This window comes from Coturnix japonica, chromosome 1 (genome assembly GCF_054131305.1).
Source record: "Coturnix japonica strain WE chromosome 1, WE-NBRP24, whole genome shotgun sequence".
Taxonomy (NCBI): Eukaryota; Metazoa; Chordata; class Aves; order Galliformes; family Phasianidae; genus Coturnix; species Coturnix japonica.
Window position 1 is genome coordinate 125,110,187 of NC_140663.1, and position 21,581 is coordinate 125,131,767.

The 21,581-nt window shown below is 43.2% G+C and overlaps 1 protein-coding gene across 7 annotated transcripts in view; it reads right to left on the minus strand.

Moving 5' to 3' along the window:
• Positions 1–21,581, minus strand: part of ST6GAL2 (ST6 beta-galactoside alpha-2,6-sialyltransferase 2) — a 174,808-nt gene that overhangs the window by 36,837 nt on the left and 116,390 nt on the right. The window contains exon 1 of one of the 7 annotated variants that reach the window (XM_032441971.2): positions 14,330–14,520. The exons of 1 other annotated variant lie outside the window; for it this stretch is intronic. Coding sequence is in view for 2 of the 6 variants with exons in the window: in XM_085551972.1 (XP_085408098.1) it covers positions 13,674–13,781 (108 nt within the window). In the remaining 4 variants the exon portion in view is untranslated. Of the gene's footprint in view, positions 1–13,010; positions 13,817–13,963; positions 14,236–14,329; positions 14,521–21,581 lie in introns of those variants that run through there. 5 more of the 7 variants (XM_015849796.3, XM_085552018.1, XM_085551972.1 and 2 more) reach the window with 5 other exon arrangements.

Here is a 21,581-nt window from a genome sequence, read left to right on the forward strand (position 1 = left end):
TAAAAGCCTATCTTTTGCATGCTCCACTTAGAAGAATGTGATTCTCCCTGGAAATGGTCTGCCTCAGCAGGGTGAAGGACACACAGAGGGAGACTGGAGATTGCCCCACAAAAAGAAGCAGCTTCCTCAAGTCACCAATGACATGCATTCTTTTACTATCCACCCTCTCAGGAAGATGTCTGAAACTTTATTTCTCCTTTACCAATATCTAGTAGCTAAGATCTGCCCTACTGGTCTTTAGAAGGCTCACCTGCTTGCTTGCATACCCCATGTGACTGTCTGGCACCAGTGCTGGCAACTCTTCAGGTTCCTGACTTTAATTGTAGAATGGTTTAGGTTGGAAGGGACCTTGCAGATGGCTTAGTTCCAACCCCATACTGTGGGCAGGAACATCTACTAAATTAGCTGCCCCAGTGCCCCATCCAACTTGGCCTTGAACAACCCCAGGGATGGGACATTTACAGCTTTTCTGGGCAGTCTGTGCCAGTATCTCACCACCTTCTGGGTAAAGAATTTCCTCCTAATAAATAATCAACATCATCCCTCTTTTAGTTTAAAAAATTCCCCCTTGTTCTATCACTATCAGAACATGTAATAAACCTGTTTGTTTGTTTTTAAATAGGCTCTCTTTAAGTACTGAAATGCTGTAACAAGGCCTCCCCAAAGCCTCCTCATCTCCAGGCAGCACAACCCCAGTTCTATCAGCCGTTCCTTCTCCATGGCACTATCTACCACTCTGGGAGCCTATTGATAACATTGACAGCAACCATTCGCAGAATCAGGAAAAAATGTCGGTAAGAACTGAGACAAACTTCCAAGTGTTTTTGCCCTTGTCTTGTAAAATACAGCCCTAATCCACATCTGCAGCTTTTAAGTGCTAAAGGCAAAGAGTAAGTAATAAAGTGGAGACAATTCACTGCCCTAAATCGATCAAAAGAAGGTTTGCTCTGCCAGCACAAAAAGAGAATGTTCTGAGAAAGGAATCTTTGTCTTAACATAGACTCCGTAGCAACACCCAATCCTGTCAAACCTATTTTGTTGATGGCTTTTCAGTCCTGTTCAGAGACTAAATGAATGAACATCTAGTCTGATCGAAGAGCACACGCTTAATGCTATTAACATTTAGATGATTCTCCCTTTTATTTCCTGATTTGCATCTATATTTCACGTCAATAATGCTGATAGAGAAGCTTTACAATTAAAAATTCTAAAGCAGATATAAGTGTGCTACACAGCACCCTGCAAGCAGAGCAAAAAATCAGGTTATCATACTTCATGTTTTGCAGGATGGAACGGCATAGACTTGGGCATTCACGAAGCCATCCACACGTTGCCACAGAGCTACACTACAATCCTGCAGCATCTTAGGGTCCAAAAGTATTAGATTTTACAATGTGAAGATGAATTTAAGAAGGACTGTGTAGCAGATTTGTTTGCAGTAAATGTAGCTTGTAAGTAAATCAGATAGCTGGATGCAGTCACACTTTTGTCTAAAGATGTTCAACTTTTACCAAATTTCTCCTTCTATTTTAGCCACTTTTTGAGATTGTGTAGTCTCTTCAGATTGCTCAGAAGACAGAAGTTATTAACACTGAGCTAATTTGTGATGAAATAGACTTATCGTACTAATAAGTTTTAAGCTTTAATTGTTAGAATTCAGTGCAGCTCTTTATGAATCCTGTCCAATGTACTTTCATGATTCTCAATGGATATTATTTATCTGACTTATTTACTAATTATTTCCAAATTAAAAGTGTTCCTCAGGTATGAATCATTTTTGATAAAAGAACAAGCAGACTTGCTCAATTTTTTTTTACAACAAGCAAAGAAATTGAAGCAACAGAATTTCTATAGATCAAGCAAATAGAAACACTGATTCTTTTGAAGTGTTCTCTAGCTTTATCACCACAAGCAGGTAAGAATTTGTGTCTGTTAAACCTTCCATGCCATCATTGTGCCAAGGTACTCTGCTAAAGTAGAATATAACCATTAAAAGCTATGGCAAAAGCAATATTCCAGACCACAGACACTGTAAATGTCACAGTCTCCATAAGGATGTGGAGTGTAGAAAAGCACATAGAGAATAATCACATATTTTCAAGCCACTTAAACAGAACATTCCCAAGGGCATGCTGTACAGAAGCCAGCATTAGGTAACACACACAGTTTCTTCTCCAGGCATCACAGAACCCAAGCGTATGCAAATTCTAATTCATTGCTTCTCTGCCAAGCACACTGTTGTAAGAAAGAGGCACATTGGTGTCTTTAGCTTAAAATCAGTTTCACTTGGCTTGGACATCAGAAAATCAGGGGGAAAAAAACGAAAAGACTTTTAGTATACAACATTTGCTGTCTGAAAGCACTGACTTATCTGGAAAATGCAACACTGTTATTATAATGTGCACTTTACGCACTCTGCATACCTCTCTAGAACTGTTATTTCTGCAGCATTTCAGCCACGACAGGTGAATGCTGACTCTGTACTACAGTTGTGAATATTTTTCCAGCATTACCATGTCACTATAACAACTCTCTGATTTCTAAAACCTTAGGAAGATCAGCAGTCCCATCTGGAACGCTCTCCAAGACTTATGAACCAGTCAACCTTGCTGTAAGACTTGACCCAATCTGCCTTTATGTTGATGACATGATTTTTCAGCATGTCTGTTTCCAAGTCACTTGACATTTTCTTGAGTGTTTTTCATGCGTGAGGCTTGTAATTTTCTTCTTTTGTAACCTCACTTCAGATGGGTGGAAAATGAGAGGCATATTTTGGTTAGAAAGGTATTCCATTTCAAAATTCAAAAATGAAACTGTTTTCTTTTGCAGATCTGAATGAAAAACAAAGAAAAAAGTCAATTTTCCTTAAATATCATAGCCACAGTGGAGCCGATGTGGTATCACATATTACTTTCTGAGAAATGAATGGCATGAGGTCATGAGCAATCCTCTTGCTGATCTGCTATTACTAATCACACTTCTACACTGCCGATTCCAAACAATTTAGGGGAGGGACAAATCACATATAGAAAGAGAACTTGGCTTCACTGAATTTTTGAGCCAGATCAGATGTCTATCTTAGCCATGTTCAACTGTTCAGTAGTCAAGGGAATGAATTACTATTGGCCGCTGCATCAATTAGCCATGGTACTGGTACGCCTTTCTAAGCACAGCTGGGTGTTGCTGCTGCAGCAGGCAGTGCTGTAACACTGCAGTTCCGCAGGCTATTCAGTTTTTTGTCCCTTCTCTCAGTTTGTGCAATGGGTTTATAAGGCTCCTTGGAAACTTTCATCTGCAAGCACAGGATAAAGCAGCACCAGTAGTAACTCAAAGCTTTGCAGTTTGGCAGTCTGCAGATTGCAGACACGCTACTCCTAGAAACGCCAAGACAATAAAAACGCATTAAGGTGATCTCTCCCACTGTGGCCTTGCTTACTGAAGAAATCATTCAAGGACTCTATGCAAAGCACTACAGAGACACACAGCAATGCCTGAGCTAGCTCAGTAATCAAAAGACGCACACTTGTACCTGTATGACTTGTTTTCCACTTCCTTTTTGATAACCTTGGCTTCACTGGCATTACCAACTGAAGAATCTTCAAGGCACTTTCAACTCAAAACAGGTGATATTCTTTCGCAGAATGTATTAGTATATCTGATCACTGGTTTAAACAGCAGTGATCACATTACACCCATCCTGCACTCTTCTCATTGGCTGTCTATATAGCAGCAGATTGATTTTTGGCTGGCAGTGTTCATCTTTTTAGAGCTCCTAATAATAAAAACGCCTGAGCAAATAGAAAATGTTTTAATACATATTTTATGCAGGCACTCTTTCACAAATTAAACCATGATAATGTGCTGTGTTCAGACACTTACAAGTTTGTACTGGGGTTTGTCAGGCAACGAGCTACCTCCCTCTAGTACAGGTGGCAAACAGCACAAAGACTGTCCTTGCACCTACTCAGAGCAGGCCTCATGAAATGTGGCAAGCACCAGCAGATCCTGCCAGCAACAGACATTGGATTTTCAAGAAGCAGCACCTCCTGACTTCTCCAGAATGTTTCCTTGTGCTTTTAAACTCTAGCTCAGGAAAGAAAAACACAATCAAGCATCAACATCAAACACTCTCAAGTGCTGCCTCAGGGTGAGGCCTCATTCCAACTTGACATCTGTTCTGCCCTGCTATAAAGTGACTCAGTGAAATTAATTCAGCATCTTTAAATACAGCACATTCAGAGGCTTTTGCTCATTGTCATCCTTTTGGCTTCGCATAACGTTAGCAAGTTTCTGCAGCATCATGTTTTGGTCCCCACAGCATCCAGAAACCAGTACTTGGAGCGGAAGAAAGGGATGGTACATAACAGGCCTAACTCCTAACTAGAATAAAATCTCAGCCAAGGCACCCACAACTCTAGAAATAAAAAGCAATTTTTATTTTTAAGGAATTCCAGGGTCACAGCCTGAACCAATGAGTGAGCTACAAGAGTACATGAGTGCCTGGAGCGGCAGGGAGGTCTGAAGCCACCCTACTTACATGCAATCTGAGTCTGTGCGGGTTCCCCCCTTCCACCAGCCCCCTTTTCTCTTCTGCAGCTCCACTGTATAAACGAGGGAGGGTCACATTCCTCAGCTCATCCCTTTCTCCAAGCTGTTACCAGGAGGGGTGAGTTAATTCTTTCTGGTATCTTTTCCCATAGCGCCTATTTTTCAAATAAAGGCTCTGTCACTGCCCTCAATTGCCCTACAGACTCCATTCTGCCAAGCATAGAGGTGAAACCTGTGTTATACAGTGAGCTCTCAAACCAGATACTCTATAAACCTCTCTCCAATTATAACGAGGTGGAAGTAAGACTGCAACTCCCTCTCTTACGCATATAGAGATAGAGCTAACATTTCTCCCTCACCACATTTGCTCATACACAGCCATACTCCATGTAGCTCCAAGCTATATTGTTCTGAATGCATGCTTCCAAAAATAAAGAAATCTAAAATAAATAGGAAAAATACAATCAGCCTGAACAAGAAATATAAGTGATCAATTATGAAGGAATGAAGCTCAGCTATGCAGAAATATTTCTAATGGAGAGATTAGCTTTCCATACCAGCTTTCAGTTTAACCTTCATAACTTCAACAAAGTAAAGCCCAGCCACATGAAATTTCACAGCCATGATCTTGTGCCAAGGAAAGCTTCTCTGGAAAGTTTGAGGTAGATCAGCCAAGACATCTTGGAGATATGAGAGTTCCAGAAAAGTGTTCTACATTTCTTGGACTGTTTCCTAATTTTTTTTGGCTCATCATAACTTTAAAATGGTTGACTTAGACATTCCAAATTTGCTTGGCTACTACTGGTGCCTTGGAGTAGTTGCAGGCTATTTTATTACTCAGTGTGGGTTTGTGCAAATTCTGAGCGCTGCAGTCATTAACACCACACGCTGGCTTGTACATACTGTAGACAAGCCAGTCTGGCCTACTGCAGGCTCCTTCGTCACCTCATCAGCTATGCTCAGGAGGCAGTGCCAAAGCCCACGACCCTTCCTTCAGGTCCAACAGGGTGTAAGGACCTGGCCAGACTCGACGGCCTCCACGGGGGAGCTACATTTTCCCATGCTGAAGAGAAATGGTTCAGTGATGCTTCCAAGCTTCGCCAGCACCAAAGTGCTTCAGTGGAAAGCTAAGCACTAGGCATTGATGGTTTTCTCCTCAGACTTGCTGCTGTCTGCTCACCAAACCTTCAATCCATACTAAGCCTTATTTTTCCAGAGAATATCCCCATAACTCTGAAGTTTCCCCTCTTCTCCATGGATTACTGATTCAATCTGTTCTCCATTTCAATAGAAATTGCAAACTCTTTGCTGTGATCTCTGAGCTTCTTTTGCAGCTTATTTCCTCTCTCCGCTCCATTCCCTCAGTCTCCAAGGGCCTGCAGAAAATCAGGAGCCACATACACATAGACACAATATACCTCATTAAGCTTCTGGGTAGAAAACCCATGGGGAAGATCTCAGCCCTCAAGAATCAGATTTCCCCTGAGCAAACTCAAAGCTTTGATGAACCCAGGAAAGATTCTGATTAAGGAATTTGCTCCTGGTGGGAACAGCTCTGTTCACAATCTCAATTTTGATAATAGATACTATGGCAACCTCATGCATCTTTTGACATAGCCTTCAGCATGGTCAACTGCTTCAAATAATATTCCTGTCTTTGATATTTCCTTTGACAATGGCTATCACCTGCAGAGTCACCAGGAAAAATAAGCATTGCACAACTGATCAGTAGTGGAAAACATCCGGACACTAAACCACTTCTGAGTGAAGTAGGTTTCTACACAGAGAGTGCCTCAGTTACAAAGAGGCCTATTCTTTTTGAGATGCACACATGCGTGACTCCCATTCATAGGAGTTATGCGAGTGCATCAAAAGCAGAATAGGCTTGAAAGTGCCTACATTTACCAAACACTGATCCCACACAGAAGAGCCTTTTAACAACAACACATTCTTTGACCTACTGCAACTTACTTTTGCTCTTCAGAAACAAAGGGCTTTGCAACCACCACAGCACTTACATTTAAAGGTTTGTAATATGAGCACAAAAGTCCATATAAAAATCTGCTCAGAAAATAGGAAGAACTGAATTTTTCCCCACATTTCTCATCCAGTTATGTATTTGTCATAGCTCTGTTTGTCATCTTTTACATGCTGATAATCACAGTCAAGCGGGATAAGGCTTTGAGCAACCTGATCTTGTGGAAGGTGTCTCTGCCCATGGCAGGCAGTTTAGAGACAAATGATCTTTAAGGTCCTTTCCAAAAACTCTACAATTCTATGATGATACCTCAGAGCTTCTTCAGAGAGACCATGCAAAACTATCAAGGCTTACAAAACACACAACCCTAGAGTGGACTGGCACAAGCCTATGGAGCTCCAAGGAGAGCTGCAGAAGGGGTTCTCTAGGTCTCCCGCTAAGCTCCTACTAGGAGGCTCCTGTGCTCTCTGGGAGGATGTGCTACACTGCTCTACCTCATTGCCTCAATGCGTGAGCTAACGAAAAAAGCATGAGAAGAGGCACTTTCCTCCCCCAGTAATCCACAGAGGACCAGCCACAGCCTGACCCCAACTTAACACTTGGGCTGTAAACTTACTTAACACTTGTATAAGAATTTATTTTTTCAAACATACTGATGGCAGCATATGGCCCATCGACAGGTTTATTATTATAAGACACTTTTTCCACCAGGTTATAGTCTTTTTTATAAACATATGTTTCAGCACATAATAAAATCCCTAAGAACTCTTTCTGAAACATAATCACTATGCAGGCACGGAAACTACTTTTCAGGTTTGTCGAGATAATGAAAGAAACAAATCTTTTAAACAGACTTCCAGTTTTCTAAATATCCTTTCCGAAATGTCTTTTAAATCAAAGGCTATTGAGAGCCATGCATGTTCAAAAAAGAAAAAACAAAAGTATACCTCCACTTTGTCAAAACAGTCATTTTTATACTGAGTAAAACTTCATCCACTAAGCAGACCTTTTAACTATGCTTTAAATCAGAACATGTGTTTTATGGGTGAATGATAAGCTTCCAAAAAATAAAAATAAAAAAAAAAGGTGGCATATCACGTCAACACCACACAGCTACCGTCACACAAACTCATGAGAATAAAACTGCTCAATGTTCTGTGCCCTTCAGCAGTGCGTGGAGTCAAGGTAATCAGATCGCAGCCCTGCACCCCCACGCAGTGTGCTGTAGCAGAGTTCAATGTCTACAAGCATGTGGTCCTCCAAACCACATCTGCGTCCTTAAGAAATAATGTTTCTTGTTTATGTAGCTATAATGCAATTTCTATACAAGAACCACAGTTTCCAGAAAGACCCCTACTGTACAATGCTTTCTTCAATAATAACAGTATACAATTTTCTTCAATAAACTCCTGCGCTCCTCTTACTCTCAATGCTTCTATAATGTCATATGATATATTTAGCTCGAGCAGGCTTTGCCTTCAAACCAACTTTTTCAGTACATCAAAATACAACCTAACTCATGTATGCTTCCTAGGAGCTTTCCTTCCTACAACCCAAGTTTATTGTCTCCTGCTGAAAAGAGACTGCAGCCAGAATACAATCTAGGAATCACACAAGTTAGAATCAAAGTCTACCTGAAGTCAGTGAGAGACCTCAAACCTATTTTAGGAGGCTAAGGAACAGGCCTAGCATTTGCTGAAGACACTAGAGGACTTCCAGACTCCACAATACAGAATGTTTAGTATTCCTTAAGTGCTTGAAAATATTTTGTAACCACTGTGAAAATTTCACTGTTATTTAGGTTGTTCTGGGGAAGAATGTGCACTTGGTTTTGCTTCTTTCTTCCTACAACAAGGCTGCCCACAGTTTTAAGACACTAGAAAAAATGATCAGCCACTACTGGATTTGAAGTTTAAACAAATAAAATGACCTCAGTTTTATCACGGGCATGCTATTGTAATTGGTATGCATGAACATACATTCAAAGGAAACTCATTTGTTAAAATTAATCACTGACTTCTCCGCCAGACTATCACTAACTACTATCAAGTCTGGACGTGATCAGCTTCACCAGGAGATACAGCATACCCTCCCTAATGCTTCCACAAGCTGAAAGCCTAAAACCAGTCAAGCCTTTGAATAGTTTGCAAGCAACTCCATCTGGAGCCAGGACTTCATCAAAACAGCTGTGCACTCTACTACTTTCTGCCTTTATGGATTAAGTTTTTATAGGAGAGACAGTGAATTGTTGGTCTTTCTCCGCAAGCAGACAGAGCACGGTTAGCAATCACACTTTGCTGTGCTGGAAGTGTTTGGAAACACTTAGCTGAAAGGATTGGTTTTGGGCTAAGATGAGGCATGATGTCCTTGTTAGCCACTCTAACGAGTCATTTGACAAGGGGGCTGGTTCTGCTCAGCTAATTGCCATGGCTGCTTCTGGAAACCTGTCTATTAGAAACCACATTTCACAGGTGACTGAACAGCCATCAGATGGGAACAGCTTTCATTTATTACTGGCCCATATTCACAACCAGAGCATTAGGGTGAAATGCACTATCTCCCCTTTCCAATCCTAAGCTGAACAACTGCTCTGCACACTGAAACATAAAACATCAACAATATTTTTCAGATTCACAAGCAATTGAGGTAAAGCTGTGCTCTGAACCAGCACCTTTTTATCCAGGAACAAGTCTGACAATTAATAAAAAGAGGATACAGTAGATACTTCTTTACTGATAAAAGAATGTCACATTCTGCATTTCTTGGTGATGTAAATATCTGTAGAATGAGGGCATTTTGGACCCTTACCATAGAACACATCATTATATATCTACAGACAAAATGTGTTTATATTGGTTCTTGTCCAAAAACCTCGAAACCTTCAGAGACAGCATCATAAGTGGAAGAGATGTGGTATTTTGTAGACAGTATCAGAGCCTTTGGTGAGGAACAGGCAAGTCTGACGAGACCAGAAGTTAACCTTCCAGCAACACACTGAAAGGCAGCTCTACTACCAGAATCAGAAAGAGAACACATCAGAGCAGAGCTACTAGAAACTGAGGATTCCATAAAGATCCCTTATCAAATTTTACGCCTGGTGACATAATGGAGTAACAAAACTGCAGAACAAATCACCACATGTCACCAAGCCTTCCACACCTGGTGCGTCACATCTTAAAGCCAGACCAACACACATTACAAGGGAAGGAACAGCTTTCCTTCTCCATTTGGTTCACATGATTTTGCGTTCAGCCTCCAGGGAGCACTCATAGTCACTTTGCAACCCTAGCTATAAAACATCCTAATCTCACACAGTTTTATACAATTCAGTACAATAAACAGATGACTGTACCAAACCAGAGGGGTACAGTGACAACTGCAGAGCTACGCAGTGAACAACATTTACTTTTCTTTTAGATTTTAAAGATTCAGCCTTCCAGAAAGCACAGGGCAGCAGTACACATAACCAGCTGTGGGGACATCTCTTCACCAAGACATAACAGCAAGAAGGGCCACCATGTCCTGCAGTCCTGCTCTGCTGCACTCCCTCAGCTCCCAGTGGATTTCTGGCAGTTTTTGGCAGTGTAGAAGAATTGGCCTCTCCAAAGCAATTGGTGTGGAAGAGGGCTTTGAAGACGTGTAGACAAACAGGCTCTGTCACAGCATCTGTTAGGAGCAAGATCCCAAGGTCAAGGACCCTCATCAAGAACACTGACAACAGCTCCCTGACATTTAACTCTTCCAGCATTTATCCCTCCAGAAACAGCCAATCTTTGAGAAATGTATGCCACAAACATAATGATGTTGGCATGCTTTGCCCTCAAGGCCAAGAATCTGCTTACAAATATCCATGCTGCTTACACTCTATGTAAAATTTCCAGGCCAAATAAAAAGAGAGAATCATTTCTTTTCAGCATCTTCCCCAGATGAAGGAAAAACAGTTTTCAGTGCTTATACTACAGAAAAGACTGGATATAAAACATAAAACAGCCATAAGATTCATAATAAATATCAGGGTTTTTTTTCCCCATTATTCTCAAGTATGAGACAGCAGTTATATTCAGCTTCGCATATGATCTTGTATCCTAGACATGACAACAGGAGTTCTGCTGGAGGATGGCATTCATTATGGAACTAATGTACACAATAAAATAAATGAATAGGGTTTTGCTGTGTAGTGAAGAGTTTGTACAGATTCTTTGTAAGGCAGATTTCATCCTCTGCTGATACATTTACATCTGCTGGAAGAAACAATCTCAACTTCAGTAACTGTATAAGACTTCCAAAACTTTCAAGAAGAAACAAATCAACAGCAACTTTCCCATTTGCGCCATGGTTTGATGAATTCTAAATATAAGGGTCAAGACCTACGGGAGGTCAAAACATACCCTGTGAGAGCAGGCAGAACTATTGCTCTGTATGACTACCAACAAAATCACGCAGCAACTGAGCACTTTTTGGTTATGTGAATTGGAAACACAGCGGCATCAGCTATAAATGAGAACCTAAAAAGCGCAAAGTTCAAGGAAGAGTGGGGGGGGGGGGGGGGGGGGGGGGAAGCCATGTACACTGCTCCAAAAATAGCCATGGCCAGATAAAAGTCTGAAAGCAATTATTTTGGCCGAATACTGTACACAGACCACTGCGCTAAGCTCCTATAATTAAACAAGACAAAAGGTCAGATGGTGCCTAACAAACCATTTACTACATTAATTATATTCAAGCGAGGCAGCCTAATGCTTCGAAATAACTAACAGCAAGGGAAATAACTTGGGAAAATATCTGATGCCATAAATTTCTTTCTGTCCCATTCATCAGTACCAATGCTGGTAGCCAGCCTTTCTAGCACACTCGTAAAGCACAAAAGGGATACCGCTTAGTGTCAGGAAGAGCTATTTAAGGGCTGTAAACCTTTACTCAGAGGAACCCAGCAGTCTTACTTGACAAAAATTATTCCTGCACGACAAAAGAAGTGGTAATGCCAGATTTTGTGTTCCTTGAATCAAGTGCCTACGCCTTTGTTCCAACATTACTAGGTCACTGAGGGCTCAATTTTATTGTAGCAGCAACAACATTTCAACAGACCATCACAGATCGTACCCGGTTTCCTTCTGACCCTATTCCCCACATTCGCCTTCATGCTGATCATGAATCACTGGTATACATCTGCAGCTCTAGCAGCATCTGAAGCAGCTTCTTATCAAGATAATTAATATTAGAGAGGTACTTAATGCATCTTGGCTTCTTTTAATGTCATTAGTAGTTAAGTACAAGGAAAACGAGCCAATGCCATATGCCCAAATAGTTCACTGGAGATTGCCTGCCAACTGCAAACAGACCCCAGCAAATACAGAAAAGTGCCCAAAACACAGTCTGAAAATTACTGCAGAGAGATTTACATACAATTTCTGATGGGCAAGCACTATTCCAAAGAGTTACATAAAACCCTACTAGTATATGCAGTGACCAACATGCAGCATCAACTCACAATACTATCATGAGGATGCTATCAACAGGATGCTGCCTTATCTTATTTCATCTCATGAGTGAAATGAAAACAAGCTCCATTCCATAGAATTAATTTCTATTTTACTTCCTTAATTTTTAACTGGGAAACACTGCATCCAATTTGATTCATATACAACTATGCGTAGGAGTGCAAAGGAAACAGTCACTGTGCAGATTTCAAAGGACACAGATAAAGTCAACAAAGTCATATTTCATACTTTGCTGCTAGGATGCTTATATATGCAACCCTGACATCCCTGTAAGCACATTCTGTAAAGTTTTTATAATACTTTTCCTACTTGTCTGGCCTTTCTTTCCTTTTCCTCAGTAGGAAACGCATCACAAAACATAGATGCTGGAGATTTGTTACAAAGCAGCGGAGCTCTGTGTTTTCTATGCATCCCCCAACTCTGAAAGCACAGCATGGACAATGCTGGGAAATCCTGTCCCCTGCCCAGAAGAACCATAGGAGAAAATAGTTTTCTTGCTACTGTTATCAGGGGTTGGGAAGCTCCTAAATGTCATCACTGAAGACTTCTGCCTACAAAAAGCTCAAAGTCAACACTTTACAAACAAATGGTGAGCAGAGGATGCTCCATCAGCCGCAGAACCGGTACTTAATATCCATCTCCCTGTTGGCACACACAGGCAGCCCCTCACCTCCAGACTGTCTGAATAGGCTTCTCACTACATCTCCTACCAACAGTACAACTTCTGGTCACACAAAACCAATGGGTAGCCACCAGAAACATCATTTAAATCCGAAAGCACTTACAAAGGAGAAATGCCTCTTAGCTGTATTTAAAATAAAACAAAAATAAAAACTCTTTGAAAACTCATAAGAACTTCATCTTTTTATGGAAAACTGCAGAAATTCTTCCCCCCTACCCCATCCAAAAGCCCCACTGTATCAAAACCAGCTGAATTACTTTTGTGTGAGCTTTCCAAAACAAATACGTAGACGTGTTAGAATTACCTGGATGCAGACACCCCGTCTGGAAAGTTTCATTGCAAAGGGTTAAAGTTCAGAAAGTTTGCAAGATTGGAAAAAGGAAAAATCAGCCCTGAGAAGTCAGCAGAAATCTTAACCCCAAGGTCTGCCGCTGCCCCCAGCCTGCTACTGAATACTTCCTTCCAGATGAAGCAATGAGATGCCTAAACCTTGCCCCAGCAGTTAGCAACTGAAGTGCTCGAACGAGTAGCGTCGACGCATTTTCTCCCCCCCCCCACCCCCCCAACTCCAGTACCAATTGAAACACATTGCCATGACGGAACACGCTACAGATGATAGCTGAGCGTTAGGGATGATAACGCTCCACCTAACGATACACGCTGCTCACAGAAGCGATCTGCGATGCTTATTAGCGGTAAATTCGGCGAGACCTTCTTTCTTCTTCCTTAGAGGCTATCGATTTCTATATGTCCATTACTTACAAACGCAGTCTACTAAGCGAACACGGAACTAACAGAAAACCCTGAAAAAGCAACAGTTAAAAAAAAATAAAATAAAAAAGGGAAAGAAAAAGAAAGAGAGGAAGAAAAGAGGGGAAAAAAGAAGGAAAAAAGAAAAGAAAAATTGAAGAAGAAAAAATCTCTCATTTGAATTCCTGGAAAGCACCGCTTCTCTAAACGTATCTACCCTGGCTCTCGGAGCAGGCGAGCCCTGCGAAGCACACACACCCTGCACGCTCCCCGCCTGGGAGCTGCTCAGCCACGAAGCCACTGAGCAGTGCCACCGGGAATCCATACGGCTTCGCCTATAGGATTTTCCTCCCAGAAAACGCCGCACGGTAGAAACCCTCCCCCTTGCCCTCCCCCCCCGCAACACCCCCTCCCCCTCCAAAAAAAAAAAAAAAAAAAAAAAAAAAAAAGAAGAAGAAAAAAAAGAATTAAATGAACAAATAAAGATGCCGGGGGTGCCCTACGTACCGCACCGCCGGGCTCAGGGCGCTGCGGGGCGCCCGCCCCACGAGGCGCAGCAGCAGCAGAGGCAGCAGCAGCAGCCGGGGCGCTCCGCCCGGCCGCCGGCTACCAGCAGCACCCCCCGCCGCGGCTCCCCCCGCATGCTGCCGGCCGTACGCACAAAGCGCAGGGCTCGGGCGACCGCGGGGGCGGGCGGCACCCCGGCTCCCGCCGGATGGCAGCGACGCCGGAGGGGAGGGGAAAAGAGGCGAGGCGGGCGGTTCCGCACCGCGCCACCCCCCTCAACCACCCGCGGGAGACACCCCCCACCCCGCTAAAGGACAGCCCCCCCGGTGCACCCCCCTCCCCGCCCGCTCGTCTGCCTGCCGTTACCTCTCGGTCGAGGCCGGCATGCCGGCGCTGCCCCGGCTCATTGTTCGGGGAGGGGCGGCACCGGCGGGAGGGGCGGGCGCTGCGGAGGGGGGCAGCCCCGCTCCCCCTCAGTATGGGCCGCGTGGGTCGGCTCCGCTGCTCCCTGCGGGGGACATGCGTGGGGATGGGGGCGGCGGTCGTCACGGGGCTCCGGAGCCTGGAGGAAAGTTGGAGATGCGCTGTGATGTGGCACCGCTGGGCCGGAGAGTGCGGCTCCGGTACCCGTGCGGCGTGGGAGAGCCGCAGACGGCTTTGGCTCTTGAAGATTAAGCTGCGTTAATTAAGGAAATATTTTAAGCCGAAGGGTCTCCTGAGAAGAAACGCATTAAGTCCTTCGTAAAAGCAGGGAGGATCGCAAGGCGAGGCAGCGCGGTTTGAGCGGAGAGCACAAAGGAAGCGAGAGCTCAAGTGGGTGTTTGAGGAGCTCCGGTGAGCGCTGCTCACACTGCTGTACCCGGCGCCCATCGACCCGCTGGGCTCGCAGTGCTTCCAGCCACAGAACGGGAACCGCTGGAAGTGCATTGTTTCAATCCTTCCTCGCCTTACTGAGCACTTAATAATACCTCAGAGCGAATTTTACTGCCTTTGTTCTTGATCGATCAGTGTTTTACTTTGTAAATAGTCTTAGTAAAATACCCTAAGTAAGTTTTCACGTTCAGATAACTCTGCAGCACTTAGGTAACATTTGTCGCGCCGGATCTGTGCTTTAAGTTTGGTGAAAGGCAGCCGGGAGTGAAGCTTCATTGTGCCCACATTTGCGAAGCATGAGATGGTGAGAACAACGCGCCTGCAAAAGGCATGCCTGCAAAGTGAGGAAACAAGTGTGGAAAGCTACGCAAATAGTAGCAAAGCAAAAGCAATTGCAGTCGGCTGAACTGAGATGAGGCTTTGAAAATAGGAGGGGAGAAATGGGTGTGAAAGGAAAGCACCATCAGGAGAGAGTTAGCGTTTCAAAAGATGAGGATTGAGCTTGCCCCCTGTGCCAAAAGCAAATGACTGTAAATCCCAGAGTCCAACCACTTCTTTATTCCACTTAATTGTGAAGTTTCACGAATTGCGGCACAATTAATGAATAAAAATAACATTTCTTTTCCCTCTGAGCTTCGTACATTGGAAAAACAGGTTTCAAACCTGGAGATAATTTCTTCAAGAATATAAAAGTCAGGTTTAATGGAATCATAGAATCGTTTGAGTTGGAATGGAGCCTTAAGGGCCATCTAGTCCAACTCCCCTGCAAGACACCCCTACAGCTCCATCAGGGTGCTCAGAGCCCTGCCCAGCCTGACCTTGAGTGTCTCCAGAGTTGGGACATCATCAGTGTGATGAATGCCGTGATGCAACTGGGCTGATTGTCTCACACTCGTGGCATAAAGGCAACAAAAATGCTGTTGGTAGGGGCTGTAGGAATATACTTATACTGGCTCTATTGACACACCACTGCTTGAGGGATAGAATGTAAATGAGTAGCATAAATTAAGTGGACAGTACAGAAAAGTCGGTAGTGCTGAGATATTCTGTGTGGGAGACTGAGATGGCTTAAATGCTGTATCAGGAGAGCATGTCACCCAGAAACTCTCTTTCAGCAGTTCCAGAATGAGCTCTTGGCTTGGTGGCAGATAATGCCGGTTGAGCACAGTTTTTATTGACTGCAGTGGGAGCTGTACCTACACATCTAAATGTAAAATTTATCTCCAGGAGGCAGGTGGAGTTAGTCTGCAATCTGCTACGGTTTGCTTATGCCTTTGACATTTTGCTTTTGGCTTAGGCTCTGGACGCAAGAGCTCTGCATCTTGCATTTCTCACCATTGGCCTGATTCTGTCTTCCATTACAGTGGTGTAATTAAGAAAACCTTCCCTGGAAATTAGGAAAGGAATTGGTGCTCATCTGTGAGATGAGCATCAGGCCCCGCTGATGCTGAAGTAGCCCGAAGGAAGGTCTGAGATCAAAGTAATTGCTAAAGAGTCAGGATGGTAAAGAATTCATTCTCACCTGTTCACAGCCTGAGGAATTTGTCTTTTGTATAAATGGATAACAAAAGGCTAAAGTTACACACAGATGATGCTTCTTTGTTATAAAGCTTAACTACTGGTATGGGTGCATCTATCACTTTGTTTTGTTACAGTGTTAGAACATGCATATAAATAAAGGGGATAAATAACCTGACTTACTACGGCTAAGAGTCACAGTATATTAAAAATTGTGACATAGAAAGCTTTTGCTTCTCTTTGAAAGAAGTTTTATAACAGATCTTTGCAGTCATCATTTAAACTGGCAGCATACAGTACACAAAGACCCTTAAAGACCTGGTGCAAACTTATTCAGCCCTGTCAAAGTAAGTCCACAGCCACTACAGTTCCACTGAAGTACAGGAGAAATTTTCTCTCGATTCTATCAAGTTTTTCCTGAATAACTGTGGTTTTGTTTTAGTGTTATGCTGTTCTGAACCAAATTGAAGCTAGTAAGGTTGCTGCAGTGAGCAGGAGCCTCCAGGCCACACATCACGTGCTTCTTGTTGTACCTTGTTCATACAGTCATAGACTCATTAAGGTTGGAAAGAATATTAAGATGATCTAGTCCAGCTGTCAACCCATCTCCACCCTGCCCATTAATCCATTCTCCTCAGTGCCACATCCACGTGTTTCTTGAGCACCCGCAGGGTACGCTACTGGGCAACCTGTGCCAGTGCCTCACCACTATTTCAGAGGATAAATGCTTCCTAATATCCAACACAAACCTCTTCTTGTGTAACTTGAGTCCATCCCCTCTTATCCTATTGCTGTTACTTGGGAGAAGAGGCTGGCACCCACCTCACCACAACCTCCTTTCAGGTCACTGTAGAGAGCAACAAGGTCTCCCCTGAGCATCTGGACTCCAGACTGAACAATCCCATCTTCCTCATCCACTCCCATAAGACTTGTGCTCCAGTCCCTTCACAGCTTCATTGCCCTTCTCTGCACACACTCCAGGACCTTGATGTCTTTCTTGTAGTGAGGGACCCAAAACTGAACACAATTCTTGAGGTGCAACTTCACCAGCACTGAGTACAGAGCAATGATCACCTCCCTTCTGCTGCTGGATGCACTATTTCTGATGGAAGCTGGGATGCCATTGTCCTTCTTGGCCACTTGAGCACAGTGCTGGTTCACATTCAGCGAGTTATCAGCCTGAGAGGATGTGTGTGGTGGTTTACTGCTCTCTTGCTGCAAACCTTGAAATCCCTGCTTGAGCAGAGAAGGAAGACACACACTACAGCTCCATCCCTTAAGCATCCCTGGAAGCAGTGAGCCTGGATCATTGAGTTGCACTGCTGGGCCCTGCTCCTCTGCTCAGGCCTCTCATGAGGGACTCACAGTCTATCATTAGTGTTGACCATCAAGTAGATTTTCAGTAAACTGTAGGTACTGGTGTTGGCTTCTGTGCATTTCAGACACATTTTGATGTTGCAGTGTCAGACACAGTTGTGGATTTAGGAACAGAGCCTACTGAGCTCAATTAGCAGGTGCCCTTGAAGAAAGAGCATGGTTTGTTTTCCTTGTGTGGGCTCATAGCAGTTGACTGTTAGAATTGCCTTTACTCAAAAGAAAACTGTTTTGTTGCCCTTCAGAAGTATCCTGATGGGCTCAGTGGTGAGATGACTCATGAAGGTTTTAGAGAATATGCCGTGTGAGGAGCAACTGAAGGAACTGGGGCTGTTTAGTCTGGGGAAAAGGAGGCTGAGGGGAGACCTTATTTCTCTCTTCTAATATCTGAAGGATGCTCATAGAGAGAGTGGGGTTGGTCTCTTCTCACTGGTGACAGGTGACAGGATGAGGGGAAATGACCTCAAGTTGTACCAGGGTAAGTTTAGGTTGGATATCAGGAAAAACTTCTTTACAGAAAGGGTTGTTAAGCACTGCAATAGGCTCCCCAGGGAGATGGTTGAGTCACCATCCCTGGATGTGTTTAAGAAATGTTTGGATGTGGTGCTCAGGGACATGATTTAGTGGAGGGTTGTTAGAGTTAGGGTAGTATGTGGTTAGACTCGTTGATCTTGAAGGTCTTTTCCAACCCCAGTAATTCTATGATTCTATGATTCAGCAGGGTTCTCAGTGGTTCTTGTACTCTGGAGGGCTTGGCACCCATAAGGGCTCCATCTTTGTGCATAGAACAGATGTGAGAAAAAAAGGGGAAGGCTCTTGCCAGCATGACATGGGGTATCTCTAAAGAAAATATGTGTCCTTTGAGGGAAATGTGTGTCCTCGCACATGTGTCTGGAAGGCTGGCACAGACACAGGCTGATGCTTGTCCACTCTGAGCAAGGTGTGGCAGGAAATGTAATGGAATGGGTCTGAACCATTTGCCAACAAATGAAGCTGAGCCATCTCTGAAGCTGTGCTGGGTCTGAAAGATAAGAGGGACATTTTTTCTTTCAGGTTTTCTCTGCTCTTGAGGAAAAAGTGCTCACTTACTCCTGGCCTCACCTGTGTTAATAAATGACTTCTGTCCTTCAGTGCTGGTTCAGATGTGGGAGAGGGTAATGAAGTCACAGACTATTCTTTGCTTTACTCCCCCTAGCATCTGCCTTAGGAAAGAATCATGAACTCCCATGTCCACAGCATGGGCTGGTTGAGCCAGAGCCCACTTCAGTTGTTCCTCTCTTTCAAGGAGCCAGATTCATACAAAATGTTAAAAAGCTGAAATAAGAAGATGAATATGCCAGTGCTATCTTCAGATTGTGTTTTCTTCCAGTTTTCCTATTATTTCAGACATCAACCCCAAACTGTAAAATGTTAAATTCAGTTGTGTTTTGTTAGTAAGAGGGTGGGGTTTCAGTGTGAGCAGGGCTGGAAGCCTTCTTTCCCCTCTGGTGTTCCACCCCACCAAGCCCAGCAAACATCCTTCAGGTAAAGCCACAAACATCATAAAGCTCCATCCATCCCATTAACAAGGTAGCAAAGCCTTCATGAGCAAAAGACCATAGCAGCCCAAGGATGCATGGAGTAAAACATTCATAAAGTCTGGTTGCTTTGATCAACTCAGGCAATGAACTCATTTCTGCTGAAGTCCTGTAAGCTTGTTTGTTTATCCCCATTACTATTTGTGAAAGTGTGCCTTGGTTCCTTATTGCTTTCAACAGAAGCTGAGGTTGCTAAAGTCACTTGTAGCCTTTAGAAAAAATCTTATTAAAAATCAGTCATTGCAAAACTTTACTGGGTATTCCGGATATGTACATAAATGCCTAGAGATATATGAGTTTTGAAGCAAATTTTGTACACAAAATTGCTCAGAATTAATCTCTGGCTGTACTGTGCAGGACTGTGATTTATGGAAGCATTATTGACAAGCTGCAGTGGGCTGGCTCTTCAGTTGAAAAGGTTAACTGAAATAAACATGTTTATATGGAACAGGTTTTCAAGGGGGGGGAAAAAGTGCCACATCTGCACAATCGTCAAGAAAGGAGAAAGTAGGGGGGGGGGAAGGCTTTGGAATTACAGCTCTCTCAAAGTACAGTGGGATACTGCCTTCCAAAGAAGAAATACATATTTAGAGGGCTGGCGTTATAGCAGCAAGGCAAATAAATATTCATCCCTTGACTCTCTTGCAGGCTCACTGCCCTTTCTCCAGGCTGCATGCTCAGAGGCAACCTGACCTCTGTAGAGTCAGGGCTGGGGGTCACCATTTCAGGCTATGCATCAGACCACAGTGCAGCAAATTGTACACCTCCTCAGAAGAGAAGCAGCCTCATGTTTTGCCATCAAGCCTATCCTCATCACTACAACCAGCCTCAGGGTAGCAGGTTTTTCTAGCATTAATGGAAGGACCAAAAAATATGCCATTTGATTGGAAAGCTCTCAAGTTCATCCTCAGTGCCTGCTGCTACTCCCAGTGTCCCCCCTCAGATCATTTGGCCACTGACCACAGGCACTTGCATTGCAAGGGCAGCATGAAAATTTCCCACAAGCACAGGCATGTCTCTCGAGCCAGCAACAAATTGAAGGAGGAATTCATAGCCTGAAGTGTGATAGCACTTTTTCCAAAGCCATAGACAGTTTTCACCTGGTTAGGAACTGAAGAAAGTTTTCTGGTAGGAGTTGCTTTATACTTCGGAAATGGGTCAGCTCTTCCTTGTTAATTTGAAATGCAAGGGAGCTTTCCCAGGAGTAGCTTGGTTGCTGGTTATTCATGGCTGCAGAGCTAGTTCTTGCTAGTATACTGTTTCATGTAACTTTGTAGCTGAACTGGGAAATGCTGCCTTGCTTTCTGCCCTACACAGCCTTAAAAAAAATAAGGCTTGTTCTCCTCGGCAGGAGGGTGCAGATAGATCAGCATAGCAAAACAGTTCTCGTCATGAATACTTTCCAAATGCTATAAGGCAAATAAAGAAATATGAACGGTGCTGTGGTTTAATGGCTGTTTGCATCCATCCAGACTATGTATCATATTCTGTACATGCAAATACTTTTTTTTTTTTTTTTTTTTAAGATTGCTAAAAACACAATTAAAGTTCTTGTTTTGTAGCCAATTACTGCCACAAAAAGAGTCAGCAATTTTTATCCACCACTGTAAAAGGGAAGGGTTGGCAAAGCCCATTCCTGTCTTGCTTTGGTACTTTGAGATTCAAACTTTACAGTGCAAACATCACATGCTCTGTTTAAATAATAGAAGCAGGAGTTCTGACATTAATCTGGGAAAATAACCTTTAGTGTGCTTTGTGTTCCCCACCTTTTTGGCAGCACAAAAGATACTATACAACTTCATTCTCCTTTCACTCAAACATGTTGTAGTTACATCTGCAAATGTGAAATATGTTGCAGAAACTGCTTAAATAGATGCCATTACATGCAAAATGGGAAAGTAAATAGAAACATACAAGAAAAACTGTGTTTTGAAATGGTGTCACTTTTCTGTAAGGAACGGGCTTTGGAAAGACAACTTTAATTAAAGCCTTTATTTTCCAGCTCATTTCACAGTTTAAAAATAGTAAACAGCATAAGTAGTATCACCCACTTGGTGATAAAATTTACTCCTTCCCTGGGGGGAAGAAAAAAAAAAAGGAAAAAAAAAGAAAGAGACCATTTTTGTGCAAGAATTATGGGATTTAGGCACATGTTAGAGTTAGGGTACTATGGTTAGGCTGCGGTTGGACTTGATGATCTTCAAGGTCTTTTCCAACCTGAGTAATTTTATGTTTCCATGATATCACCAGTGCACTAAGCACATATCCCTTTTCTC